General features: G+C 38.5%; 1 protein-coding gene and 1 long non-coding RNA gene across 4 annotated transcripts in view; one reads left to right on the plus strand and one right to left on the minus strand.

Annotated features, from left to right (window-relative positions):
• LOC113542794 (uncharacterized) overlaps window positions 1-12198 on the minus strand; it is a 31019-nt gene extending 18821 nt beyond the window's left edge. Inside the window, exons 1-5 of one of the 2 annotated variants that reach the window (XR_004578450.2) lie at window positions 12058-12198; window positions 6753-6857; window positions 6384-6449; window positions 6188-6265; window positions 573-6091 (exon numbers count right to left, since the gene is read on the minus strand). This is a non-coding gene — a long non-coding RNA (uncharacterized LOC113542794). Of the gene's footprint in view, window positions 1-572; window positions 6092-6187; window positions 6266-6383; window positions 6450-6752; window positions 6858-12057 lie in introns of those variants that run through there. The other variant, XR_003404353.3, reaches the window with a different exon arrangement.
• Window positions 11711-27091, plus strand: LOC113542793 (MICOS complex subunit MIC27). Of its 2 annotated transcripts, none has more exons than XM_026940560.3 (9): window positions 11711-11852; window positions 12164-12265; window positions 19631-19753; window positions 20971-21025; window positions 21561-21659; window positions 21849-21940; window positions 22035-22136; window positions 22482-22794; window positions 23858-27091. In XM_026940560.3, exons 1-9 carry the CDS (start codon window positions 11844-11846, stop codon window positions 23953-23955), a joined length of 993 nt encoding a protein of 330 aa, XP_026796361.3. In that variant the 5' UTR covers window positions 11711-11843; the 3' UTR covers window positions 23956-27091. The 2 variants fall into 2 exon arrangements, with proteins under 2 accessions (XP_026796361.3, XP_026796360.3); XM_026940559.3 differs by lacking the exon at window positions 11711-11852 and adding an exon at window positions 11870-12008 and having other exon boundaries at window positions 12120-12265.
• Window positions 27092-27732: the final 641 nt, after the last annotated feature.

Consider the following 27732-nt stretch of genomic DNA (forward strand, 5'->3'; position numbering starts at 1 on the left):
TTCAGCCTGCAGACTCTCCGCACACAGTTTTTTTTTTTTTTCTGTGTAAATTCTAGAAACTGCTGTGTGTGAAATTCCCAGGAGATCAGCAGTTTCTGAAATACTCAAACCAGCCTATCTGGCACCAACAACCATGCCATGGTTACAGTCACAGAGATCACATTTTTCCCCATTCTGATGTTTGACATGAACATTACCTGAAGCTCTTGACCTGTACCTGCATGATTGGCTGATAACTGCATAAATGAGCAGGTGTACTGGTGTTCCTATTAAAGTGTATGGCTGTATGGCTAGTGTGTGCATATACATATATATAAACATCTTCAGGTTCCCAACAGAGAACAGAGTCAAGCCTTTCCAATCATTGCAATCTGCTGTTTTTGCTGTTTTACGTATATTTGGATTTATTTATTTACTTATGAAATAACTGATTTAGGTCATCTGTTACTTTCTTTTATACTTTTTTATTCATAGATCATTTTAAGGTCCATAAGACTGGACTCCACTGTATGTTCTTTAAAGGAGTGTACTCCTCATAGAACATTGCACAGATGTGTAAGATGTAAGTTGCACTGCGACATTAAAAAATGAACATATTGCTCTTTATCAAGGAAAATTACTACAAGCCAAGGGTTATCTATCTATCTATATCTATATCTCTATCTAATATATATATAATGAAAAAATATTTATTCTTCCTAAAGTAGCATTTTTTTTGTTTCATATATAAAATATATATTAACAGAAGAAATTTAGATTGTAAAAGAAATTTAGATTGTAATGAAATTTAGATTGTAAAGAGTTGTAAGTTTGACTTCAATAAAATAAGTCACTGCACTATGAAACTAAGTGTTCAGAATTCTTTGCTTATTATAAACAGCAAAAAGTGTCAATTTTATTATGTTTTTTTTAATTAACCAAGGATTATATTCAGACATTGTGAAAAATTAAAGGAAAAAAAAACAACCCAACATATATTGTCTTAATAAGGCCACAAGAACTGCTTCAATGTACCAGTGAAGACAAATTGTAATGCTACAGCATACAGACATACAACTGTGTACTTCCAACTTTGTGGCAACAGATTGAGGAAGGCCCACATATGTGTGGGTGGACAGGTGTCCACAAACTTTTGGCCATACATTGTATCATACTATGTTGAACAGTTGCAAGAAAGAAAAAAAAACTCTTCAACTTACCAGGATTTCAGCATTAGTTACTCATAAATTGTGGTCTGATGATGTTCATAATAACATGCAAACACTGCCTAAACTAACACACAAAAGGTTGTACTTTTTAATGTCTTATTTGAACACATTGGTTAATAATTTATGGTCCCAGTTGGAAAACCTATTTGAGCCCAATTATTTATTTAATGGTTGGACCTTTCTCAACAATATCCTCTACCAAAGGTCTAGCTGCTGAAAAGACTAGCACAACAGTGAGAAGAAAGTAATAAACCATTATGCCCTATAATACTATTTCCATTTGGGTTAGTGTATATGTATAGTACTGTGCAAAGGTCTGTGCACCCTATTTTTTTAGTAGAAACATTGTTATAGATTTTTATTTTATGACTTGTACATTATCAAGTCAGTATGAAAACATTTTAGATTTCCAAACATTAGTTTTCCAGCACAAAAAATGTGAGTATGTCAGTAAAGGAAGCAGCATGTTATATAAGACAACTTTTCAGACAAAAAACATAATGAAAGCTGCTGGGTTTTGCACGCAAAAATAAGAAGCAACTGCAACAGTCAAAGTCTCCAGAAGAACTGTGGATGGTTCTGCAAGATGCTCAGTAAAACTTACCAGCCAATTTCCTTATAAAACTGCACAAATTGTACCTGAGACTACTATTTTTTTTAAAGCAAATGGTTGTTACACCAAATTTTATTTTTTTACTTTTATTACTGTATGAACATTTATTACTGTTTACTGCTCTTTATAGTATTTTTTAATGTAGAAACATTTAATTACATTTTTAATGCATCTATGCTCTACAGCATTACTTTGCATGTGCCTAAGACTTTTGCACAGTACTGATTATATATAAGGTTATGCTAGTAGTTCCAGTACAAAAAAGTGGGTGCAACAGTTTTTTTTTTGCAGTACAAAAAAAGAAGAATGCAACAGTTTGGTGACGTCAGTGGGTTGCTGGCTTGCTGAAGTTATTGCAAGCAAGGCATATGCATCCAAATACTAAGTATTATTTACTTTAATTTACTTCAAGACTATCTGTACCAATACTTTTGTTCACCTAAAAATTGTGTTGTCTGTCACTAATATAAGGAATTGAAAGCTGAAATTCTGATTTATTGTCTCATATTCATCTTTTGATCTCAAACTCAAATGTATTCGGTGAATAGCAAAAACAAAAGAATTGACTTTGCCGTTCCAATACTTTTGCCAAAAGTTGGAAGCACACAATTCTTTAGGATTTCTTTGGATGCTACAGCAGTACAAATTCCCTTAACTGGAACTAAGGAGCCCAAACATGCTCCAGCATGACAGTGCCCCTGTGCACAAACTGTGGTCTATAATGACATGGTTTGCCAAGGTTGGTGTGGAAGAACTCGAGTAGCCTGCACAGACCTCTGACCTCAACCCCACTGAACACCTTTGGGATGAACTGGAATGATGACTGCACGCTAGACCTTCTCGCCAACATCAGTACCTGATGTCAATAATGTTCTTGTTGCTGAATGGGCAAATCCCCACAGCCACATTCCAAAATAAAAGATCAGATAGAGGTGAGGAGAAGCTGGTCGAGAACGTGATTTTCTCTTCCTCTAATCATCGCAGATTCGAACCTGGACAAGACAGTTCCTCCGCCATGTTGTTGAGCTGTGGAATTCATTGCTTCCCTGAGACACTATGTCATCGCTGTTCTTCTGCCATGAGGCCTTGTTCAACCTTGAAAGATCATTAAAAAGTAGTTTCTTTCACCTACTCCATGTGTCTCAGTGTGTTTGTGTTCTGCCTCGCTCCAGTGCTCAACGACACAGTGATGGAGAATGCGATCATGAATGCAAACCCTGACCACCACCCTTCAAAGTCCTAAAAAAAGGAAGAAAAATAAACCCAACATCCATGTGGACACGCTCTTCCAGCACCTCCTTGAATCCAGTCTCTGGCAGCAGGAGGTCACACAGGAGTTGGCCCATGGGCTCTAGGTCACCACTGATAAGCTCTTAACCCTCCGTGAGGCAAACTCTGTGACGCCCACTCCACTCCCTGACCCATGCCATCATGCTCACCACCTACTCCCCAAACTCAATGGTGACGACAATGTCCAAGCTTATCTACACACCTCTGAGTGCATCACCATCCGAGAGGGGTGGAGTTGAGAGAACTGGGCCCAGGTGCTGGCACTCTTGCTGTCAGGAGAGGTGCAGCTCGCATATTATGTGCTACTGCCAGCTGAAGCAGGGAACTATGAGAAGATCAAGGCTGAGATTCTGGCTCTGTGTGGACTGTCTCCATCCATCTCTGTTGGTGAATTCCATAAGTGGTTCTTAACCAACAGCCAATCCCCACCAAAAAATGGACTTCCTAATGTTCACAGCAAAGCGGTGGCTCCAGCTGCAACGTCTGACTGCAATCCAAGTGGTAGAGAAGACCACCATGGACAAATTCCTCAGAGTGCTACCCCTGGAGGAATGCAAGGCCTTAAGTGCCCAAGCGCCGGCCACTATGAGGGAGATGGTAGAGTCCCTGGAACATGCACTCGCCATGCTTGCGATGGAGAGAGGGGAAAAAAGTGATAGTTTCCACTTGAGACATTTCCCCAAGTCAGGCCCTTTTGTTAACCCAGGAGAGGAAAGGAAGGAGCCCTGAGGATGACCCAGCTATGCCACTCCCCGAAATGAACCTATGCCCACAGAACCCGAACCCCGTGCCACACCACCCACAGAGACATGGCTAGCAGGCTGTGTTGTCCACTAAAAAAGCCCCCCTATGTGCCCACCATAAACTGGTGGCTAGATGAGGCCTCTGTCCAAACCCTACTCAATTTCAGGAGCACACTGATGCAGGCCTGCTCCTCAGTGATCCCTTGAGCTGCTCGGACCTCTTCTCATTGGGTTAATGCCTGACCTACCCGTGCTTCTTCTTGTAGGGAGAGATTGGCTGGGGTTTGCCCTACTCTAAAAAGGCCTTGAGACCCCGAAAGCCACAGCAACAGAGACCCACAGGAATAAACCCCACACAACCAGTCTACCTAGCTGGGGAGGAAGAAGACAGCATGGATGATGGCACCGTGGGTGAGCCCCCTTTCTCCACTAATCCCCTCCTTTCTGTGTATCAGCAGGCCACTTGGGAGGTTAGCTTTAGCAGAGACCAGAAGGCGGATGACTGAATAAACACTGCCAGAGCCAGGCAGTTGGAAATAGACAGGGAGCACACACATGGGCCAAGCCTTGCCAGCCTCCTATTTCCTCATTAAAGGAGGCGTCCTGTTTGGAACATCTGACAACACAATTTTAACTAGTCGCTGGAAGGTTGCGGGAGCATTTCAAAGTCCAAATGGCATAATTGTGTATTGCAGAACACTGTCAGGTTGACAAAATCAGAAATAGAGTAGTCAGTGGCACCTGCCAATAACCCTTAAGCAAGTCCAACTGTGACACAAAACAAGCTGAACCAGCATTGTCTATAAGGTCTTCTATCCTAGGCACAGGATATGAATTAGGGACACTGTAACAGCATTAACAAGCCTGTAATCGGTACCCAGCTGATATGAATGATCAGTAAACAAGGTGAACTACATGCGGTACAATTGTGTTTGGCTAAGCCACGCTCCAACAAACACTGGGAAAAAAAATAGATTACTAAATTATGTTTTACAAGAATATACTATTTCAGTCCTTCTACTTCAAAATGTCACATTTAATACAATGTGTTACTTGTGGTTTCTTTGTTATTATTTGTGCTCAAATACATATGTAAATTTGAATTGAGATGCCAAAGAAATATTTACTTTGTGTTTTGTCATCTAATTACTTCAAAAAACTAACAAAAGGAAGTAAAAAATGTACTTAACACAACTTGGAAATAGCTGTGCGTGCGCTCTTCTCACATTAGAACTGGTGCGCAGAGACTGCAGGCAACCTTGTCCAATGGAAATTTTTTTTATCAGCGACTGAGGAGATTAAACTACAGTAGGTGGTGAAATAATCGCTCAGGCATTTAGTAAGGTTTGCAGCTTAAAAATTGCAAGCTTATTTAACTTTCTGCAGTCCTGGTGGTCATTGCTGCTGGTTTCTTATTATTGAGTTATGAATGATGTTCGTATGTGGTCTCGTGAACGTTAACTGGTTTTTGGATAACACTTGCAAACACTGTTTTCTTTTATTATGCACATGGATAACCAAGTTAACATGTTACCAAGTTAAACTATTAATATAGTTAACACAGTTGAGTTTACATGCTAATGAATTGATTAGCACACTCATCTGCATTGCTAGCAAATTACATCTGTGTTGAAAACGATTGGCTTTTAAGTATATATTTTTTCACATATTATAGGCGTTTAGGCATTTACAGAAGTTTAATGTAAATATGAGTGCTACATAACTATAACTATGTATGTACATATAACTATGTAACTATAACGATAGCTATACCCAAAAAGTATCCAAATTATGAATGTAGTAGACATCTTAATCGAAAAGTGCAACAGAGGATCAAATATAAGGTGGGCAATTATCGAGCAAAATTAAGAGGCAGGAAACTTTCTTGTCCAGAGCTGGAGGTTAACTGTTTGAAAACAAAGTTCACAAATGAAAAGTCTCACCCCATAGGCATGAAAAAGCCCAGGAAGGCTGAAGTAAACCACTTGCCGCCATTTCCATTTGGGGAAACTGAAGTAACTTTAGAGAAGGAGAGAGTTGTGCTACTCAAAGAAATTCAGAAGAAGAAAAACAACAATAAGGTCATTGGTGATATAATGGAGAAGACTTCATTCAAGACTTCAAGACTTCTCATATTGATGATTAGAAGTCGTTAAGCGCTACCCTGCTGTCAAAGACCTCATGGAGAAATGGCCAGCTCTTTTCTGTGAATCCCCAGTTCTTCTTATGTCCTTTGTCTTGATAGTAAAGTGTAGAGTTTTATTCAAGTATGGCTGCAAGATTATTGGAACTCATATTTCATTAATCATTAATATATGCAGGTTGCTCCTTACCTCACAATCCAACTCCTTTAGTGTGGAGTCTAGTTCCAGGGTCCTTTTATAAAGGGCCCAGACAGAGTCTGTTTCCACCTGAACAAATAAATATAATAATTACAAGTTTTCTGTAGGTTACTCAAATCACAGAAAGTGGCATGAGTTCATACAAACAAAGGACTGACTAATTTATGTAAAGGGATTTAAGCATTACCTTGTTCACATTCCTTCTGTAACCCATGGAGGTAGAGGCAGATTTTGGGTCAGGTTGTGAAAAAACCTACAGTAAAAGAAACAAATGTGTGCCATAATGAATAACCCAGTGCATTTACCTCTGCAACTCTCAAAGCACACAGATAGTGTATCTTCATCATTTGCTTCAACCTAATAAATAAAAGTAAGACCATGTAAAGGATAACTATTATAAGGCATGTTATGTTTGACCACTGTGTTCTGTCTGCTACATACTGATCTCTGTGTGGGACACTGTGTGTGTGTGTGTGTGTGTGTGTGTGCAGGCACTGACTCAGCAATATTTATTTAAAACTGTTAATAAATAAGAAGTCATGCATTACACACATACCCAATGTCACTTGCTTGGAGGAGCCAGCACCAGGGTCAGAATGTACGGCATCCTGAACCCCATCCACGAGCGGCCACCCCTTATTACCAATCAGCACCTACTCCTCTGTAGCACAAAACGCACACACAAAAAGAATAAAAAAAAAAAAGGTTGTGGTAAATACTCACCACTGAATTATATTTTTATATTTTCTCTTGATCTGCTGCCAAGAACTTTTGGAGTTGGGGGTTGCGCATATATATTATTACATACACACGCACATCATATTACATTAATATATAATGTACGATAATTATCTTACGCAGTAACACAATCAGGAATCTTGAACGCAATTGGTTGTTCGGTGCCGATGTCACGCTTTTATGTGCATGCACTCATTGACTACTTATAGCTTAAAAATCAAAGCTTGAGTTAACAGAGAAAGTTGATGAGCAGCATCATGGTATCCTGATTGGATTGGTTTGGTTTGGTTTTTTCAACTCGAAACTAATCCCGTAACCCTGAGTTTGTTCAACTACCATCATGGTACAGGCTCCTGGTTTAACAAGATAAATGTGCATGTGTGTATCCATAATTAAATATAATTACAAACTGTTTGAACACTACCCATATGTACCCATAATTAAATATAATTACAAAGTCTTTGCAAACACTATTCCAGCATTTGAAAGTTACTTACTCCCATCGTCTTTCCTGTATTGAAAGACTTCACCTTCTCCATTCAGTAAGAGCTCAGTGGCGGCTTGTCCATAGGGGCAGGAGGGGCATAACCCCACCATTTATATAGCAACTAGTGTTGCTAGTTGACAGACGATCCACCTCGGGGTGGTAACGGGACAACGTGAACCACCCCAGTGTGGATTATCTTCATATAACTGCACGGTCTGTCGTGTGTTATTTAAACATAATCACACGAGCAAGAGTGCTGTTATATTCAAATCACCGCCATTCTGATATTCAGTATAACCGCATGATTGTGAGTGTGATATTGCTTTTATACAACAGTTCTATAAACAAGAACTTAATATTGAGTATTTGACATTTCAGACACAATATGGTCAAATAAATTGTAAATCCGATAGACGGCAGTAGTCCAAATGAGATAAACACTGCAAATATATTGTAAATAAGGTAAGCACACTGAAAATCTGACAGCAGTGTAGTTGTAAATAAGGTATTTAAAAAAAAACCTGCATTCGTTCGGTGGCATTAGGTACATTTAGTCTACACTATAAACATAAAGCGGAAAAAGAAGCAGTTCAAAAGCTTGAGTATAGAAGAGCTCAGGCAACTGTTAGAACCCCAGTTCGGAACCCCAAGAGAAATTATTGAAGACATTTTTGTGACAGCATTGGTGGAAAAATAAGTATAAGTGAGATTTAAGGCATGATTAAGAAAATGTGAGGGATCCAGACATACAGCAGTACCTGCCCTTATAAGTGGGGACAAGCAGATTATTACAAATCATGAAAAAGTAGAAGTAGTAGCTGAGGCCTTTGTTAAGGTCCATAGTAACGATTATATATCAGATGAGACGGGAAATTATAGAGAGCAGAAAATGAGAGAAAATCCACAGGTCTTGGTCCAAAGAGGCCCTACTGGATGTGCACTTGATGAGGAATTTTCCTTATATGAATTAAAAAAGGCTTTAATTGGGGTCAGAAATACTTCCCTGTGAAGGATGAAGTGAGTAATTAAACGATAAAACATCTCTCAGATACATCATTATATTCCATTTTAAGTCTTTTTAACAAAGTGTGGGAGTTAAGAAAACTTCCTCACTCTTGGAAGCATGGAGCTGTTATTCCCATTGCCAAACCAGGGAAAGATCATTCATTGGCAATCAGTTATAGGTCTATAGCTCTGACCTCTAATTTTTGTAAGTTAATGGAGAGAATGGTTATGTATGCTTATGTTCTTAAAACAAGAGGTCTTATTTGCCCTCCTCAGAGTGGTTTCAGAAAAGGTCGGAATTCAATGGATGTGATAATCAGTGTATAGTCTGATATGAGGAAAGCACAAGCTAATAAAGAAGTATTAGTGGGAGTAGTTTGTGATATCAAAAAAGCTTATACAGTCAGGTCCATAAATATTGGAACATCGACACAATTCTAACATTTTTGGCTCTATACACCACCACAATGGATTTCAAATGAAACAAGATGTGCTTTAACTGCAGACTGTCAGCTTTAATTTGAGGGTATTTACATCCAAATCAGGTGAACGGTGTAGGAATTACAACAGTTTGCATATGTGCCTCCCACTCGTTAAGGGACCAAAAGTGATGGGACAATTGGCTTCTCAGCTGTTCCATGGCCAGGTGTGTGTTATTCCTTCATTATCCCAATTACAATGAGCAGATAAAAGGTCCAGAGTTCATTTCAAGTGTGCTATTTGCATTTGGAATCTGTTGCTGTCACTATCAGTGAAGCAAGCCATCATTAGGCTGAAAAAACAAAACAAACCCATCAGAGAGATAGCAAAAACATTAGGCGTGGCCAAAACAACTGTTTGGAACATTCTTAAAAAGAAGGAACGCACTGGAAAACAACTGTGGTGGATGACCGAAGAATTCTTTCCCTGGTGAAGAAAACACCCTTCACAACAATTGGCCAGATCAAGAACACTCTCCAGGAGGTAGAGTATGTATGGCTACCAGGCATGTATGGCTACCAATGGAACTGGTTCTCTTGTATTTATTGATGATGTGACTGCTGACAAAAGCAGCAGGATGAATTCTGAAGTGTTTCGGGCAATATTATCTGCTCATATACAGCCAAATGCTTCAGAACTCATTGGACGGCGCTTCACTGTGCAGATGGACAATGACCCAAAGCATACTGCAAAAGCAACCAAAGAGTTTTTGAAGGGAAAGAAGTGGACTGTTATGCAATGGCCAAGTCAATCACCTGACCTGAATCCGATTGAGCATGCATTTCACTTGCTGAAGACAAAACTGAAGGGAAAATGCCCCAAGAACAAGCAGGAACTGAAGACAGTTGCAGTAGAGGCCTGGCAGAGCATCACCAGGGATGAAACCCAGCGTCTGGTGATGTCTATGCGTTCCAGACCTCGGGCTGTAATTGACTGCAAAGGATTTGCAACCAAGTACTAAAAAGTGAAAGTTTGACTTATGATTATTATTCTGTCCCATTACTTTTGGTCCCTTAACAAGTGGGAGGCACATATGCAAACTGTTGTAATTCCTACACCGTTCACCTGATTTGGATGTAAATACCCTCAAATTAAAGCTGATAGTCTGCAGTTAAAGCACATCTTGTTTGTTTCATTTGAAATCCATTGTGGTGGTGTATAGAGCGAAAAATGTTAGAATTGTGCCGATGTCCCAATATTTATGGACCTGACTGTATGATATGATGTGGAAGGAAGGGCTTCTAATTAAACTAGATCAATTGGGGATAAAAGAGAAGCTATATAATTGGATAAAGAATTTTTTTACGTGATCGGACCATACAAGTGAGAATGGGATCTTCCTTTTCAAATGTCTATTCCATTGACAATGGAACTCCTCAAGGGAGTGCATGTAGTCCTTCCCTTTTTAACATTATGATAAATTATATTTTTTCTATAAAATTGACCCAGGAATAGGAAAATCTCTCTACACAGATGATGGAGCTTTGTGGAAGAGAGGAAGAAATGTTCAATACATTGAGAGAAGAATGCAGGAGGCAGTAAGTGAAGTAATTTGTAAAAGTAAAATTAATTTGTTTCTGAAAAAAAAAGGATATCTCCCAAAGTTAAACTAAATTATTTGATCAGGTTTTGGAGCAGTGATTAAATTTTTAGGGGTGTGGATGGATTCAAAATTGACTTTTAAAACACACATTTAACAGCTAGTGGATACATGTAAAAGGGGATTAAACATTTTAAGGTGCCTGGCAAAAACATTTTAAGGTGCCTTAAAAAGCTTATACTGTGCAATGATAAGATTTGCAATAGATTATGGTAGTATAATGTATAGTTCTCTGTCAGCATCTTTGACCAAAAAGGTAAATGGCATTCAATCCCAAGCTTTAAGATTATGCTGTGGTGCATTCAGATCATCTCCAATAATAGCTTTACAGGTGGAAGCCGAGTAAATGCCTTTAGACATGTGAAGACTACAAATAAGAATGGTTTATTGGACTTTGGTAAAGGGTCATCCTAGAAATCACCTGGTTAAAAATGTTTTGAAGGATTGCTGGGAGTATGAATATAATCAATTACATAGCTTTCAATGGGTTGCAAATAATCAGGCTCAAGATATAGGAATATCAAATATGGAAATTAGCCCAACTGTGGTTATACCAGTAATACCCCCTTGGCTCTTTCCAATGCCATTAGTCGACCTCCAGCTGCTGTACAGCATCAATGATTAAAAATAAGACTGTTTATCAGTATGAACAGTAGTTCATCAGTATTTAAATCAGAAATATTATACAATCATGCAAATATATATGGATGATTTGAAAAATCCTGATAATGGGCATACATTAGCAGCAGTTTACATTCAATATTTTAAGTACACAATTGCAAACAGGATATCTGAGCATTTATCAGTTTATGCAACAGAACTAATCGCTATTAATATATGTATATGGAAATAGAAGGGATGACACGATATTAACTAGACTCCAGATTGGTTACTCTGCTCTCAAGAAATCATTGTATAACACTGGTAAACTTGAATCTGATTGCTGCAATAAATGTGGTCTGTCTGAAACAGTCGAACATGTGCTATTAAATTGTGTTGCATATAACAGAGAAAGATTTCAGTTAAAAGAAGAATTAAAGTCAATGGGTATTAAAAAATGTGTTTATTCGAAATCTGCTAAACAATCCCTCAGAAGTATACAAAGCTCTCTTAACTTATCTTAAGGGAACAAAGTTGTATAGTAGGATTTAGTTGATAGTATTTTTTTTTTTTTTTTTTTTGCCTTTGCATCAACGCCCCATACTCCAACCCAGTAGGTGGCGGAAATGCACCAAAAGCTGGTTTGCCAACCGCCATAGAAGAAGAAGAAGAAGAAGAAGAAGAAGAGGCAGTTCAACAGCTGATTGGATTGTAAATATACAATAAGGAGACACATAATGTCCAAGGTATGATTTTTTTTTTTTTTTAAGTTCAGCTCAACAGCGCTATGGTTTAATGATATTAACCAGTGAACGGTGGATTAAGTTATAACGTAGACTAGACAAAGAAAATACATTGTTTCGTGTATGATATTGCATACCCATTTGATATGCTTAAGCTAGGTAACTTGCTATCTATAAACAGCTTGGTTCATCAGAGAGATAACGTTACCCATTTGATTAACTGGCATCTTTTGTTCCATGATTTCTTCTGAACATTCACTTGTTTTGCAGTTAGCCACAGTCAGCGTTCCAGTTCTTTCAAATGTGCTTTTCAGGTGGTGAAGGTAGTGGCTGTGCCTGTGGTGCTGGGATTTGCTTCTCTGCGCGTCTACAGCATGAGTAAGGATAAACCGGAAGTGCTGCTCTCACCTCAGCAGGTAGTCGATGGAAGAAGTATATAAATCCTTTACAATATAATGATATAATATTACTCAGTTAATGTGTAACTAAACGTTCTTTAGTAAATACATGAAAAATTTCTTGTAACACACCAGCCTCATTTTTTCCATTTCTGATCCATACAGAATGGGAATCATGCTTGGTCAAGTACATTAGAGCCATGGTTCTACAAGTGAGGTCTGGGGACCCCCAGGAGTCTGTAATGTGTATCCAGGGGGTTCCTAACTATATTCCTTTTATTAAATCACATGAAATCACAAATGGAGATTACTTTCAGCTCGTATTCAGGTGGTTGTTATTTCTGGTTGGTGGTTTTTGTTTAGTTATCATAGCCATATGTCTAACTGACTGGTCACTTAAAATGAAAGGGGTTAATCTAAAACTCAATCATTAAAACGGGTGTAAATAATGTTAACTTTAACTGCAACTTTAAAATGGAAACAAGAAAATGGCATTAATATGGTACACAATATTTCAATTCATGTAGATCTGAATGAGTGGAACGTTAAGGAATGAAAAGCTCTAATGGCTCTAATAAATGAATATGATGGTACTTATTTGCCCTGTTGTTCTTAAATCTATTCTGTGATCATAGGGGGATCCTTGGAAATTATTTTATCCTGTAATAGGTCCGTGACTGCAAAACATTTGAGAACCACTGCATTAGAGTATACGAGAAATTTGAGTTGATTGTTGAGCTCTTGTTGTGCTTATATAACTACAAATTACAATAAGGTAAAAAAGGCAAGGACATAGACAACACTGGTAAAATAAAACATGTTTGCTATGAACAGACATGGATACTATATGCAAGTTATTTTTAGTAAGTAGAACTCAACACCAGTGACTTTGGCTGGGATGCCTCCACCACCAGCAAGTCTAGTCCTTCTTGTTACTAGTTTGTTTGCCTGAAATACACTTAAAATATACAGTCGCCTCTGAACGGCATGGCCAATACTTTTTGTTTTTGCTATACACTGAAGACATTTGGGTTAGAGGTCAAAAGATCAGTGATATGATAGAGCAGAATTTCAGCTTTTGTTTCCTGATGTTTACATCTAGACGTATTAAATTGCTTAGAACATGGCAACTTTGGTGGCAGACCACTCAATTTTAGGGTGAGCAAAATATAACAACAGATAGATTTAAAATAAATAACACTTCATAAAAATTGCATTTTGCTTTTTATTTAATACTGCCCTGAATAAGCTATTTCACACAGCAGATGTTTACATATAGTCCACAAGACACAATAATTACTGAATTTACACAAATGAACCAGTTGAAAAGTTTACATATGCTTGATTCTTAATACTGTGTTGTTATCTGGATTATCAGTGACTGTTTTTATGTTTTGTCATAGTTATTCATTAGTCCCTTGTTTGTCCTGAGCAGTTAAACTGCCCACTGTTCTTAAGATGAGTGTTTGCACCTTTTGTAATAGTTGTGTATGATTCCCTCAGCTGTCCTCAGTGTGAAATGATGGATCTCAAGATCATATAGCCACTGTTGGAAAGGGGTCAAATGTGCAGAAATGCTGGAAACCAAATAATGTGCATGACCTGGAGGATTTTTCTTAAGAACAGTGGGCAATTTAACTGCTCAGGACAAACAAGGGACTCATGAACAACTATCACAAAACATAAAAACAGTTGTTGATCATCTAGGTAACAACACACAGTAAGAATCAAGCGTATGTAAACTTTTGAACTGGTTCTTTTGTGTAAATTCAGTAATTATTGTGTCTTGTGGACTATATGTAAACATCTGCTATGTGAAATAGCTTATTCAGGGCAGTACTAAGTAAAAAAATAAAATGCAATTTTTATGATCCTTCTTTTTTATTTTTCAGTTATTAACATTTTGCAGATTCTGCAAGGCATATGTAAACCTATGACCCCCAACTGTATTTGGTTGCATATGCATACGCAATAACTACAACAAACCAAACATCACCAAACTATTGCATTCTTCTTTTGTGATGCTTTTCCAGGCTTGTACCTCAGCTTCTTTCAGTTGTTGTTTGTTTTGGGGGGTTTATCTCTTCAGTCTCCTCTTCAGGAGGTGAAATGCATGCTCAGTTGGATTAAGGTCTGGTGATTGACTTGGCCAGTCTAAAACCTTCCAGTTTTTTCCCCCTGTGAAGTCCTTTGTTGTTTTGGCCATTGTTATGTTAGTCAGCCTGTTCCAGAAGCAGCAATGTGAGCCCAAGACATGAAACAATCTGGCATATTCTACAGAAAGTGCGAAGAAAAGATCTCATCTGTTTTTTTCATGAAAGCTCAACGCAATCAGTTAATTCTTTCTTACTTGGTCTTTTTCTCACTACAAGGAGTGTTAACATCAAATTTCAGACCCAGCCCAATCATAGTCTGGTCAATGAAGGGATTCAATTTTTTTTCTTAAATCTGTCATTTCCTAATGCTTGCATAGAAGAATTCGGTCTATCGGTAAGGTTCGCACAGAAAATCTCATGACTCCATTTGTGTGCACAGCAGTTCATCAATTCATCTTACACACACAGTCCATGGCCATTCTGTTTTTTTCCTCATTTCAACACTTATTTCATCACAAATAAAGTGTAGATTACATATTTCTCTTCCTAAATGATGCATATTTTATTTGAAGCGAACATTACTTCAGCAGACAGAATATTTGTAATTTTGAGAAAAGTTAATGCAGATTACTCACTTGCAGCTCTTGAGATAAAGGTCAAACAATCCCTAGCACATGTGCTTTTCGAATTATAATAAAAGTGACTCTTGCAATGTACACCTCATGAGCATTACTCCTCCGTCATGGACAGAATTAATTTTCACCTTTCAGTGGGGTTCCATAAGCCTGGATTAATTTATAATCCAAAATCCTTCCCAGATAATAGCAAGAAGGTGGTTATAAGTTACATTCCCTACATAATTCAGTGTTAGTGAAGCCATCTTTTAATGAACAGTGAGGGGTGTTGCTAATGTTATGCAGGTGGACAGATGAACATGTTATGTTCGCAACTGGGATAAAGCATTGTGTTCACTATTGTGGGATTGTTTTCTGTCCACTTTTGAAGTATTTTCTGAAATAAAATCATTCTAAATGAAAAATAATAAATCTAAAAACACTGTGATTGCTTATACAGTTACTTTATTTTAGTTTCTATTGTATTGAACAATCTTTTTAAAAAAAAAAAAAAATACATGAAATGTATTTTGATTTGTTAACAGCATACTCACATGTACCCGCTTTCTGTAGAATATGCCACTTGTCATTCACATGTTCCAATATTTCACTTAAAAAATGGGTGGGTTCAAACAAAAGGTGCTATGTTCTTAGTTGTTTCACACATCTAGATGTAAATATCGTGGAATGAAAGGAAATTCTGATATATTGCCTCATTCATATTTTGACCTCAAACCCGAACATCTTCAGTATATAGCAAAAACAACAGAATTGGCCTTGCTGTTCCAATACCTTCGGAGGGGACTGTACTTCAAATAGAAAAGACCCGTTAAGTAGTGAAATGTGGATTAAGTTATAAGAAGAAAAACTATTTAGACATTTGACCTTGCTGTGACCTTGACCCTTTTTGGATCAGTTATAAACTCTAATTAGGTTATTTGCTGGTTACAATGATAATTCCATAAAAATCCTACAAACATTCAACCACTAAAGAAGAAAAAAGATCAAGGAGTTGGAATGGCCAAGTCAAAGGCCAGACCTCAACCCCATTGAGATGCTGTGGCAGGATCTTAAGAGAGCTGTGCATAAAGGAATGCCCTTACACATCAATGAACTGAAGCAATGCTGTAAAGAAGAGTGGGCCAAAACGATATGAGGGACTGATAAACTGCTACAGAAAACATTTACTTCAAGTTACTGTTGCTGAAGGTGGTTCTACTTGTTACTGAATTATAGGGTGTACTTATTTTGCCCACCTGGTTTCTGAATGTTGGGTTACTATTTGGGGAAAAAAATGACATACTGAAATCTGTTGTGTATTTCTGTTGTTACTTTAGGTGATTTGTTTGCTTATAGAAGTTGATGAGGAACACAGTTGTTATTTAGGTGTATTTTCCTTTTCCCACAACTGTATATGGCCACAATTGTATGGACACCTGACCATCACACCCATATGTGGGCCTTTCTCAAATTGTAGCCTCAAAGTTGGAAGCATGCAATTGTATAGGATGTCTTTGTATGTGGTAGCATTAAAATTTCTCCTCGCTGGAACTAAGGGGCCCAAAACTGCTCTAGCATGGCAGTGTCCGTGCACACAAAGCAAGGTCCGTGAAGATATGGTTTGCCAAAGTTGGAGTGGAAGAACTTGTACCCTGCACAGAGCCCTGACCTCAACCCCACTGAACACCTTTGGGATAAATTGGAACGCCAACTGCACCCCAGGCCTCCTCACCTGACATCAGTACCTAACATCACTAATGCTCTTGTGGCTGATTAGGCAAATCCCCACAGCCACATTCCAAAATATTATGTAATGCCTTCCCAGAAGACTTGAGGTTATTATAACAGCAAAGGGGAGACTAAATCTGGAATGGGATGTTCAGCAAGCACATATGATTGTGATGCTTTTGGCCATACACTCACTGAGCACTTTATTAAGAACAGTATTCTACTACTGGGTAGGGCCTCCCTTTGCTCTGAAAACAGCCTCAATTTTTCATGGCATGGATTCCACGAGATGTTGGAAACATTCCTTTGAGATTCTGATCCATGTTGACATAATGGCATAACACAATTGCTGCATATTTTTCAGGTGCACTTTCATGCTGTGACTCTCCCATTCTACCACATCCCAAAGGTGTTCTATTGCATTCAGATCTGGTGAATGGGAAGGCCACTGACCCACACTGAAATCATTGTCATGTTGGTGAAACCAGTTTGGGATGGTTTTGCTTTGTGACATGGTGCATTATTATGCTGGAAGTAGCCATTAGAAGATGGGTAAATTGTGGCCATGAAGGGGTGCACATGGTCAGCAACAATACTCAAATAGGCTGTGGCATTCAAGCGATGCTTGGTATTAACGGGCACAAAGTGCGGCAAGAAAATTCCCTTCACCATTACACCACCTCCACCAGCATGGGCTGTGGACACAAGGCAGGTTGGGTCCATGGATTCATGCTGTTGGTGCCAAATTCTGACATTACCATCTGTGCGCTTCAAGATTCATCAAACCAGAGTACATTTTTCCAGTCTTCAGCTGTCCAGTTTTGGCGAGCCTGTGCCCACTGCAGCCTCAACTTTCTGTTCTTGGCTGTTAGAAGTGGAACCCGATGTGGTCTTCTGCTGTCGTAGCGCATCCACCTCAAGGTTTGACATGATGTGCATTCTGAGATGCTTTTCTGCTCACCACAATTGTACAGAGTGGTTATCTGTTACTGTAGCCTTTATGTCAGCTGGAACCAATCTCCGTTGACCTTTCTCCGTTGACCTTTCTCATCAATAAGGCATTTCCGTCCACAGAACTGCCACTCATTGGATGTTTTTCTTTATTGCATCATTCTAAGTAAACTCTAGAGACTTCTGTGTATGAAAATCCCAGGAGATCAGCAGTTATAGAAATACTCAAACCAGCTCTTCTGGCACCAACAATCATGCAACGGACAAAATCATTGTCATCAAAAATTACATTTTTTTTCCCCATTCTGATGGTTGATGTGAACATTACTTGAAGCTGCTGGCCCATATCTGCATTATTTTATGCATTCCATTGCTGCCACATGATTAGTTGTTGTATAGATAATAGGTAATTGCATGAATAAGTAGGTGTACAGGTGTTCCTAATAAAAAGCTCTGAGAGTGTATAGTGTACACATCACTCATCACAGTTAGCTGGCTAGCTTGTTGCTAACAAACGACGAACAAACGCATGAGGTCCAAATTGATGTAATACTGACCTCTGACTTTCTGCTTCCTAGGTAAGTTGAATGCAGCATTATTAATTTCATTCCTCTACTACCGCTGGAACTGTATGACCCATTATGTTCTTTTTTTTGTGTACATTTTATGCTGCTGCTCGATTTTAACTGTCAGTCTTTATAATATTTAGCATCAAAAGCATTTAGTTGTGTTAGTGCTTGCCTTTCAACTTGTTGTAATTATACACCAATCAGCCATAACATTATGACCACCCACCTAATATTGCGTTGGTCCCCCTTTTGCTGCCAAAACAGCCATGACCTGTCAAGGCATGGACTCCACTAGATCCCTGAAGCTGTGCTGTGGTGTCTGCCACAAAGACGTTAACAGCAGATCCTTTAAGTCCTGTAAGTTGCAAGGTGGGGCCTCCATGGATCGGACTTGATGGCCAGCACACCCCACAGATGTTCAATTGGATTGAGATCTGGGGAATTTGGACATGAAAATTACACCTTGAACTCTTTGTCATGTTCCTCGAACCATTCCTGAACAATCTTTACAGTGTGGCAGGGCACATTATCCTGCCGAAAGAGGTCACTTCCATTAGGGAATACCACTGCCATGAAGTGGTGTACCTGGTCTGCAACAATGTTTAGGTAGGTGGTATGTGTCAAAATAGCATGCATGTATACATGAATGCCAGGACCCAAAGTTTCCCAGCAGAACATTGCCCAGAGCATCACACTGCCTCCGCCAGATTCTGCCTCCGCCGTTCTTCCCATAGTGCATGCTGGTGCCGTCTCTTCCCCAGGTAAAAGATGCACATGCACCCGGCCTTCCACATGATGTAAAAGAAAATGCGATTTATCGGACCAGGCCACCTTCTTCCATTGCTCTGTGGTCCAGTTCTGATGCTCACTTGTCCATTGTAGGCACTTTCGGCAGTGGACAGAGGTCAGCATGGGCACTCTGACAGGTCTGTGGCTACACAGCCCCATTCGCGGCACGCTGCGATGCACTGTGTGTTTTGACACCTTTCTATCATAGCCAGCTTTAACTTTTCAGCAATTTGTGCTACAATAGCTCTTCTGTGGGATCAGACCAGACGGACTAGCCTTCACTCTCCACGCACATCAGTGAGCCTTGGGCGCCCATGACCCTGTCGCTAGTTCACCGGTTGTCCTTCCTTGGACCACTTTTGGTAGGTACTAACCGCTGCATACCGGGATGCAGATGCTCAGACCCAGTCATCTAGCCATCACAATTTGGCCATTGTCAAAGTCTCTCTAATCCTTACACTTGCCCATTTTTCCTGTTTCCAACACATCAACTTCGAGAACCGACTGGTCACTTGCTGCCTAATATATCTCAACCCTTGACAGGTGCTATTGTAACGAGATAATCAATATTATTCACTTCACCTGTCAGTGGTCATGATGTTATGGCTGATCGGTGTATTTCTCTTTACTCCTCAGCTTTCGATTTACTCAACTCTGCCACAGGAGAGGCTTCACTATTCGGAAGAACAGCCAGGAGTTCTGCAGAGTAGTCTTGGTAAAGTCAGAGGGAGTCTGCAGTCCTATGTGCAGAAAATGAAAGTATGAATCCTATATTGTCTTGCTCGTAACATGCAGTGGTGCATTATGTCAGTTTTGGAGTTCCAGAGTCCAGCGTAATGTGGTAATTTCCCACTGTGTTGATTTAACACTCAACTGAATCTAATAAATAACTGGAGGTGAATCAGGTGTATTTGAGCAGAGAAATTGTGCTGTAATATGGATCTCCAAGACTGGAGTGCACCACTAATGTAATATTAGATATTAAATAATTGATACAACATTTACCTAACTGTTCCATGATCAGTGCCTGCTCCAAATCTAACTGAGTTACCTTTATGACAAGTTCATTTTTTTCATAAAGTGAATGTATAATGTAGGGGCGTAACGATAGACTCCGGTCACGATTCAGTTGTGATACTTCATGATTCAATTAAATTCTCAGAATACTTTGAATAATATTTGAATGAAGAAAAATTATGACTGAAAAGACTCCTATTTTTTTATTTCTGAATCATAAATAATGCAAATGCAAATAATGCTTTTGTGTCTGTATAAAACTAAAATAAAGATTGCTACAAATAGAGGTTTAATATTATAAACAAAATGTACTACAGGTTCACCACATCTTAAAAATAAATAAATATATTTTGCAATTCTCCCAAAAATTTGATTGAATAAACAAAGTCTCTGACCTAGGGAAATGATCGATTGAAACATAATGAGCTCTGTAGCAGCACCTGAGGTGTCATTTTAACCAGAAATAGAGCAACAGAGTCGGGCCGACTTCCACCACCTCTTTCTCAAGCAATGTAGATCACAGAGGCACAGGGCTAGAGTTGTTTGAAAGCTCATTTTAACTATTAAAATGTGGTTTTACGACCATGTGTACAATGCATGTCAGTCGTTGTGATACGCAGCTAATGGGCCCAGTGTATGCTCATTATATTTTGGGATTGGGACCTCTGGTGTTCAAACATTGCAATTGCATTAGATGCATAATTAATACATTGCGTGATGATATGTTCCCGTGATGCATATAGTCATTTTTTGCATTGTGATGCATCGTTACATACCTAGTGAAAAGCATCCATTACAAGAAGTGGCAGGAGTATTTCTAATGCTGTTAAAGTGTCTGTTATTACTGCTTTATACTTGTAGTTATTTATAATGTGGGCTTGGGGGGGTGTATCACTGAAAACACTGAATCATGAAAATTTGTGATCTTGTTACATGTATGTGGTTTTGTGTTTATTCAGAGTGCTTATGTATCAGTTCAAGTAACAGCTGTGAACCTCTACCATGGTGGAGAAGGTAAGAGAGAAACACAGACTGGATGTGTGTTTGCTGATTGTCCTGAACCAGCGGTTCCCAACCACAAGGTCAGGTTATTTAGGTTTGTGCTGCTTCCAGCACCCACGCATACATCAGTGCCTCTCTTTATCTCCAAATACATTCTTACCTTCTGTGCTCCTTTTACACTTACACTGGCTGCATGCTAAATATCTTGTAGTGTCACATGTCTCCACCTCCATCAGCAATGGCACCACACATCATAATAAGCCATGTTATCATGGTCAATGCCTAACTATAGTCATAACTAGTATATTATCATTATCCATTAACTTATATTGCTTATAACCTTCCTAGACCATCTGATATAAAAATGACTCATGATTCACACTGCTGGCTGGAGGATGATTGGCTCCCCCATTTGCTCTTTGTTTCTTGTCACTGCCACTTGCTGCCTTTTTTTCCTGCCATAGACAACGTTGGTGTTAAGGTTGGGAACCCCTGCCTCAAACCATAATGTTCATGTTTTTTCCCCACCACAATGTCTTTTTCACAGATGTGTACTACTTTCTTAAAGACCCTCCCTCTGGATTTGTGCCTAGGATTTCTGTAATTGCAGTGTCTGGCCTCGCTGGTGTGATTCTTGCAAGAAAAGGTGAATAAGTATACTGGCATAAAATACCCTCATAATAGTTCATTAAACTCTTAGAAGCTTGGCTCTGTAAATTAGTCATAAATAGATCTATTTAGGTTGGCATGAACATATGATGTTTGCTTCAATGAAAAATGAGAATGTGTGTACAGAATGATTAAAGTTTGAACCTTGTTTTCTTTTTGGGTTCAGGGTCCTACCTAAAGAAACTGGGACTGCCATTGAGTTTGGCCTCTGCAGGATTTGCTGTGTGTTACCCTGTACAGACTATAGCCATGCTCAAGGTGAAAAGCTGAAGTCTAAGTGCTGTCTAACCATTATTGGTTTTGTAAATGGTTTGTCTGCAATTGTTAAATTTGACTCATTCCACTCATTTAGGTAAGTGGAAAGAAGATGTATGCAGCCTCAGAGTGGACAAGCTCAACTGTTGCATCGCTGTGGAAACAGGACACACTACCAGTTGTGCCTGCTAGTTTAGCGGTGACTAATACACAAACATATATACAAATTATGGTTGCTTTGTTCAAATGGTTTAGCAGTTTGTTCAATGTATTCACCTTATTTTTAAATGTAGTAGTAAGGTCATGTAGCTTTACAAACCAGGCTCTGTGCAGGCTTCAGCTCTCTTTGCTTTTTTTCACTAAAGAAAAAATTTATTGCCGCACAACCCTAGCCACATCACTGAAATCTGCACAGGTCTTTTAAAGAAGACAGGATGCAGTTGGAATACATGTTAGGGAGATAGAAATTGCCAGTAAACCATCTAGTCTCTAAACATATATATATATTTCATAACCGATTGCTGCATTCTTTTTGTCCATCAAGTCAGCACCATCACCTGAAGCTGTCGCAAATACTCAGGCTGTCCCAGTCAGTGAATTGGCTCAAGCTACAGGGACAGAGGCGCTCTTCCGTGAGGCTTCTCCTCCACCTGAGTCTAGGTTTAGCCCCATGCCTGATGATCATGACCTGGTCCCGGCTTCGTTTTCTTTTCCACAAAACAGCATTTCCACTGCCGATGATGAACTCTTGGTGGTGACCGTTGAGGGAAAACCCTCCTCAGCATCATCTCTAACTACTGAGAGCCAACCAGAGACGCCATCCTTACAGTCCTCAGGAGAGCTTCAGACGCCAACAGGTGATTAGTCATTGATGACATAAAGCCTAAACCTATATTTAGCCCTGAGTTTAATGCTCCGAACAGACAGAAAAATTTAGATTGTTTTATCATTTGTATTTTGCCCACCTAAATTTTACTGCATAAAATTGCACAGACAAAATGAATGGAAAGCTGTGCTTCCATGTAAGGCTCCATTAACATGACCAGAAACTGATATGTTTTCATGAAAAATAAGTTGTTTGCATTACCTACAGTATCAGATATTTGCTCCTGTAGGTAATAGAAGCCACATCTATCAGTAATATATTTCCATATATAGACAAAAGGTTTTTTTTTTTCTGGGTAAATTGTTTGTCAATTAGTGAAATGTTGGAAATGTTTTTTTTTTTTTTTTTTACAGGTAAACAAAGCAATTCTGCCTAAATTAACAGGCATATAATTTATTGTGTCCCTCTGTTACAACAAACTAATAAAAGATACCAGCAAGAAAAGCAGGTGTTGGGCTGAAATTTTACTGCCCATCTGCATGAATACACAACACCCTCTCCCAGCTGTTCTCTGTAATAACTCCTGTTTCTAATGGGGGGAAATGTATCCACTTAATATGAAATGTATTCGTATGTAAATATGCATTCTGCTTTAAATAAGCCTCAAATCATATAAGCTAAACTCATATAAGCTTATATGATACCGTAATATATCATGTACGCCATTTATTTGGAATATGCTGTCAAGTAAATGCTTTCGGTTAGAAATAAAATGGAATAATTTTGAAACTGGAAGATTTGGGTACCATATTAGCAGAGCTGTATAGCTGGATTAAGGAGGAAACAAGAATGTTTTTAAGTTAAGACATCTTCAATTAATGGGAAAATATATTGAATTAAAAGGGCAGTGTCTTGAAATTTCTCACCAGGAATTGGTCGTTACATAAAGCCTTTCATATCTTCCATGAATGGAAATGAACTGCTGGCAGAAAGGCAGATATTTCCAATGTTTTTTTTTTTTCTTTTTTTTTTTTTTAAATCACATACATGAATTTAATGGAAACTTGACTAATGTTACAATCCTTTCATGTCAGCTGTCGCAGAGAAGCAGGAGCATGAATCACATCTCAAACTAATGGACTTTGGACAGTCTTACCCAGAAGACGCTGACCTTTACAGCACGCGCAGCTGAACAGAGCAATGGCAGAGCAGACCATTCATTCATTTATTCACTCATTCAGCAGATCATTCACTCATTCATTCACTCTGTACTCAAATCTGCTTTAGGAACTTGGTAAGGATGTGATTTATGAAAGTTTAATTCTATTAACAGACATAGTAATAGTCAGTGCTGATGTTCGAGATGTGTGACATATTTTGCAGCATTTATTGCTGGAAATATTGTCAGTTGTATTTGTTATCCCCATACACTGCTGAAAATGAACCAGATGATTTAACTGTTAAAATGACACTGAAGTTGTTAAATAAGAAATCATTTATTTTGTTGTTATTAATTAATGAGTGATGTACAAATATAAATAACTGAACCCAGGTCAATATTGAAGTCTGTATAATGTGTCCTTTAAGAATAGACCGCTTGCTTGCAGTTTGTTACCCAAGGAGGTTTGTTAGTCACAACTGTAAGCAGCGGCAGCTTGTCCGAAGGGGAAGGTGGCACAGAGCCCACCTTATACAGTCCCCTCCGAAAGTGTTGGAACAGCAAACCAATTCTTTTGTTTTTGCTATACACTTAAGGCAGTTGGGGTTGAGACCAAAAGATGAACAGGAGACAATGGATCAGAATTTCAGATTTAATTTCCTGATATTTAGGGGTCAAGCAGTGAAGGTGCTGAAACAATTTTGTTTTTGTTTGTGGTGTTCTTATTATTCTTCTATGCTGGAAGTCTATGGAGGACCCTACATCTGTATGGGGAAAAAGTTGTGAAATTTGGCACACTGATTGCGCATAGTGCCCATAGTCATTTCGCCAGTTTTTTGCTCTGGACCGCAATGCCTCTAGCGCCACCATTGGGTCAAATTTCAAGATTTTTGTGTATAACTTTTGAACCATTTGAGGTACAAGCAAAATTTTCCTTTTAATTAATCCTTGGCTCATGCCGATTTTGGCGGATCCCATGACATTATAAATTCATAATTCTGGTGTCATCTGATTTCTGACATGTTATGTCAATGCCAAAATTTTCCATCCACTATTTCTAAATTTCCACCATTATGCATTTGTGCTCTGCATTTAACCCATCTAAGTGCACACACACACGGAGCAGTGGGCAACCTTTTTTTGCTGTGGCGCCCGGGGAGCAGTTGGGGGGTTTGGTGCCTTGCTCAAGGGTCTCACCTCAGTCGTGGTACTGAGGGTGGGAGAGAGCACTAGTCATTCACTCCTACCACCTACAATCCCTGCCGGACCTGAGACTTGAACCAACGGCCTTCAGGTTCACCTTCGGGTTGCAAGTCCGACTCCCTATCCATTAGGCCACGACTTTAGTTATAGCTCGGGAACACTTTATATATTATTTTCACAACAAACTTGGCAGACACCTCAAAATTATGTCCTTTTAAGTTTCATCTCATTTTTGCTTTGGCCAACCTGTTTTATGTCTGGTTGTTCTTACACCAGTGGTTTCTTTCTTTTTCAGCACATTACAGATTGTTTTCTTGGCTATGCCAAATGCTTGTGCAATGGCTCTGATTGACTTTTCCCTCTTTCTTCCTTCAAAATGTCTCCTATAGACAGCTTTCTGGTCTACATGTTGGTCTATCCTTTTTAACCAAGAGTAGACAAAAGTAGATATTCAGAGCTATTAATCTTTTAAACAATCAATTTAACAGGGCACACCTGGGCAATAAGAAACACCTGTCAGTCACATGTTACAATATATTTTATCACTTAAAAAATGGGTGGGTCCAAACAAAAGGTGTCATTTTCTAAGGTGTTTTTTTTTTTTTTTTTTTTTTTTTTTATACACATCTGGATCAGGAAATGAAAGCTGAAATTCTGATCTGTCATCTCATAATCATCTTTTGATCTCAAACCCAAATATCTTCAATGTACAGCAAAAACAGATGAATTGGACTTGCCATTCCAATACTTTTGGAGGGAACTGTACATAATGTCCCATATAGTAGTATTACATTGCTCTTAGTACTGTGGCAGTGTTAGTATAGTTTTGCACCTTTGTGTTGATAGTTATTTTGTGTTTTTTAAAACAATAAAATGATAATTATTCTCTTAATATAGAATGGAAATTTAAGTTCAGTTTATATTTTTTATTTATATGTATAATTATTTTATACAGTCGGATCCAAAAGACGGAGACCATTAGTGAAAATGCTTCTGTTTGGCATTCTTTTTCAGTTTAACTCAAAGGTTTTCATTACAAATGATGATATTAGAAATAACTTGAGTGAAAAGTAGAATCTTAAAAATATTTACATGAAATTCAGAATTTTTTTAGTTTTTAGTATGTCCCCTTTTTTGCTTTACTGCTAGTGTGCACTTGAGCTGGCATGAACTCCACAAGTTTGGGCAAAACCTTATGATCCATGTTAGAGCAAATCCATCAGTGTCATCTGACCCACTGAGAATCTGACCTTTTGTACAAAGCAGTTTCCTTATACAAATTTCCTTAAATTGAAATAGTGACCTGGAAATTGTGCAACATCTTTAATACTGAACTGTCAAGATGTTGCACATTTCCTTTTTTTTTTTATTTCTTTTTTTTTTTTTTAGAATTTTCAAAATTCTGAAAAATATAAAACTGGAAATAAACAAAGTTAGATTTTTGACCATTGCTTACAGCTGTGGTATTTATCACGTGTTTACATGTACATGTGATAAATACCAATTTTCTTGTGTGTATTGGCGGATCTTATGCACAAATTTAGTACTTGTTTTGCATGCTTTGATAAATGGGACCTCTGGTCTATTTCCATTTTGTTCATTCTGTCTCTTCCAACTGTTTCGGTGCACAGAACAGAGACAGCGTTTTCCCTTTAATATGTCACCTGTCTAGGGCTGCAACTGCAATTTTTAAGTTATATTTATTTATATATTAGACAAACTACTTGGAAAAATGCCAAATAAACCATTTTTGTTTTACTTCATGCAAGAGTATCTTCACTTGATTCTCGGTGAAGTTCATCTTACACCTTTAGGCATGTTCCATGTTGTCTGAAACAAGCAGGACCTTGAGCAAGCTACTGTGCTTTTTACAGGGAAGTTTACCATATACAGTCATGGGGAAGAGAAAGTACACTCTCCTTCAATTCTGTGTTTTTATTTCACAGGGCCTAAATAACAATTTTAAATACCAATACTTCCACAATCATTAAGAGAGTAATTAGCAGCCATGTGTTACTAATGAAATGCACAAGATTAGTTAATCATCAAGAAGTGTGACTACATCTATGAAAGCAGTTTGGTGTTCTGGAGCACTCAGGTGTGTGTCTACATCATGCCAAGAAGTAAGGACATCAATCATGAACTCAGAGTAGTAACTGTCGATAAATTAGATATTATTATTAATGATATATACATGGGGCACCAGTCCAAAAGAACAAAATAGTCTCAGAATGAAACACACTTGATTGTTAACACCAAAGAGAGTAAATAACAATATTAATAGATCTTGGATCCAAAGGACGCCGTCCTGGTTGCTCCACTTAGCCTAACTGTCTCCCTCTGAATGTCAGAAAAACCAAGGAGCTGGTTTTGGACTTCAGGAAGAGGCAGCAGCGGAACCCCTGTAGAGAAAGTGAGCATCTTCAGGTACATTGAGTACATATCCCTGAGGACCTGACCTGGACTCATCACATCCAAGCTCAGAGGAACAAATCCAGACAATGGTTGTACCATCTGAGACTGCTGAGGAAATTCAGGGTCTCCCTAGCAATCCTGAAAACATTCTATACTGGGACTGTAGAAAGTTCCCTGTCTCAGTGCAACTCA

The sequence above is a fragment of the Pangasianodon hypophthalmus genome, chromosome 7 (assembly GCF_027358585.1).
Source record: "Pangasianodon hypophthalmus isolate fPanHyp1 chromosome 7, fPanHyp1.pri, whole genome shotgun sequence".
NCBI lineage: Eukaryota > Metazoa > Chordata > Actinopteri > Siluriformes > Pangasiidae > Pangasianodon > Pangasianodon hypophthalmus.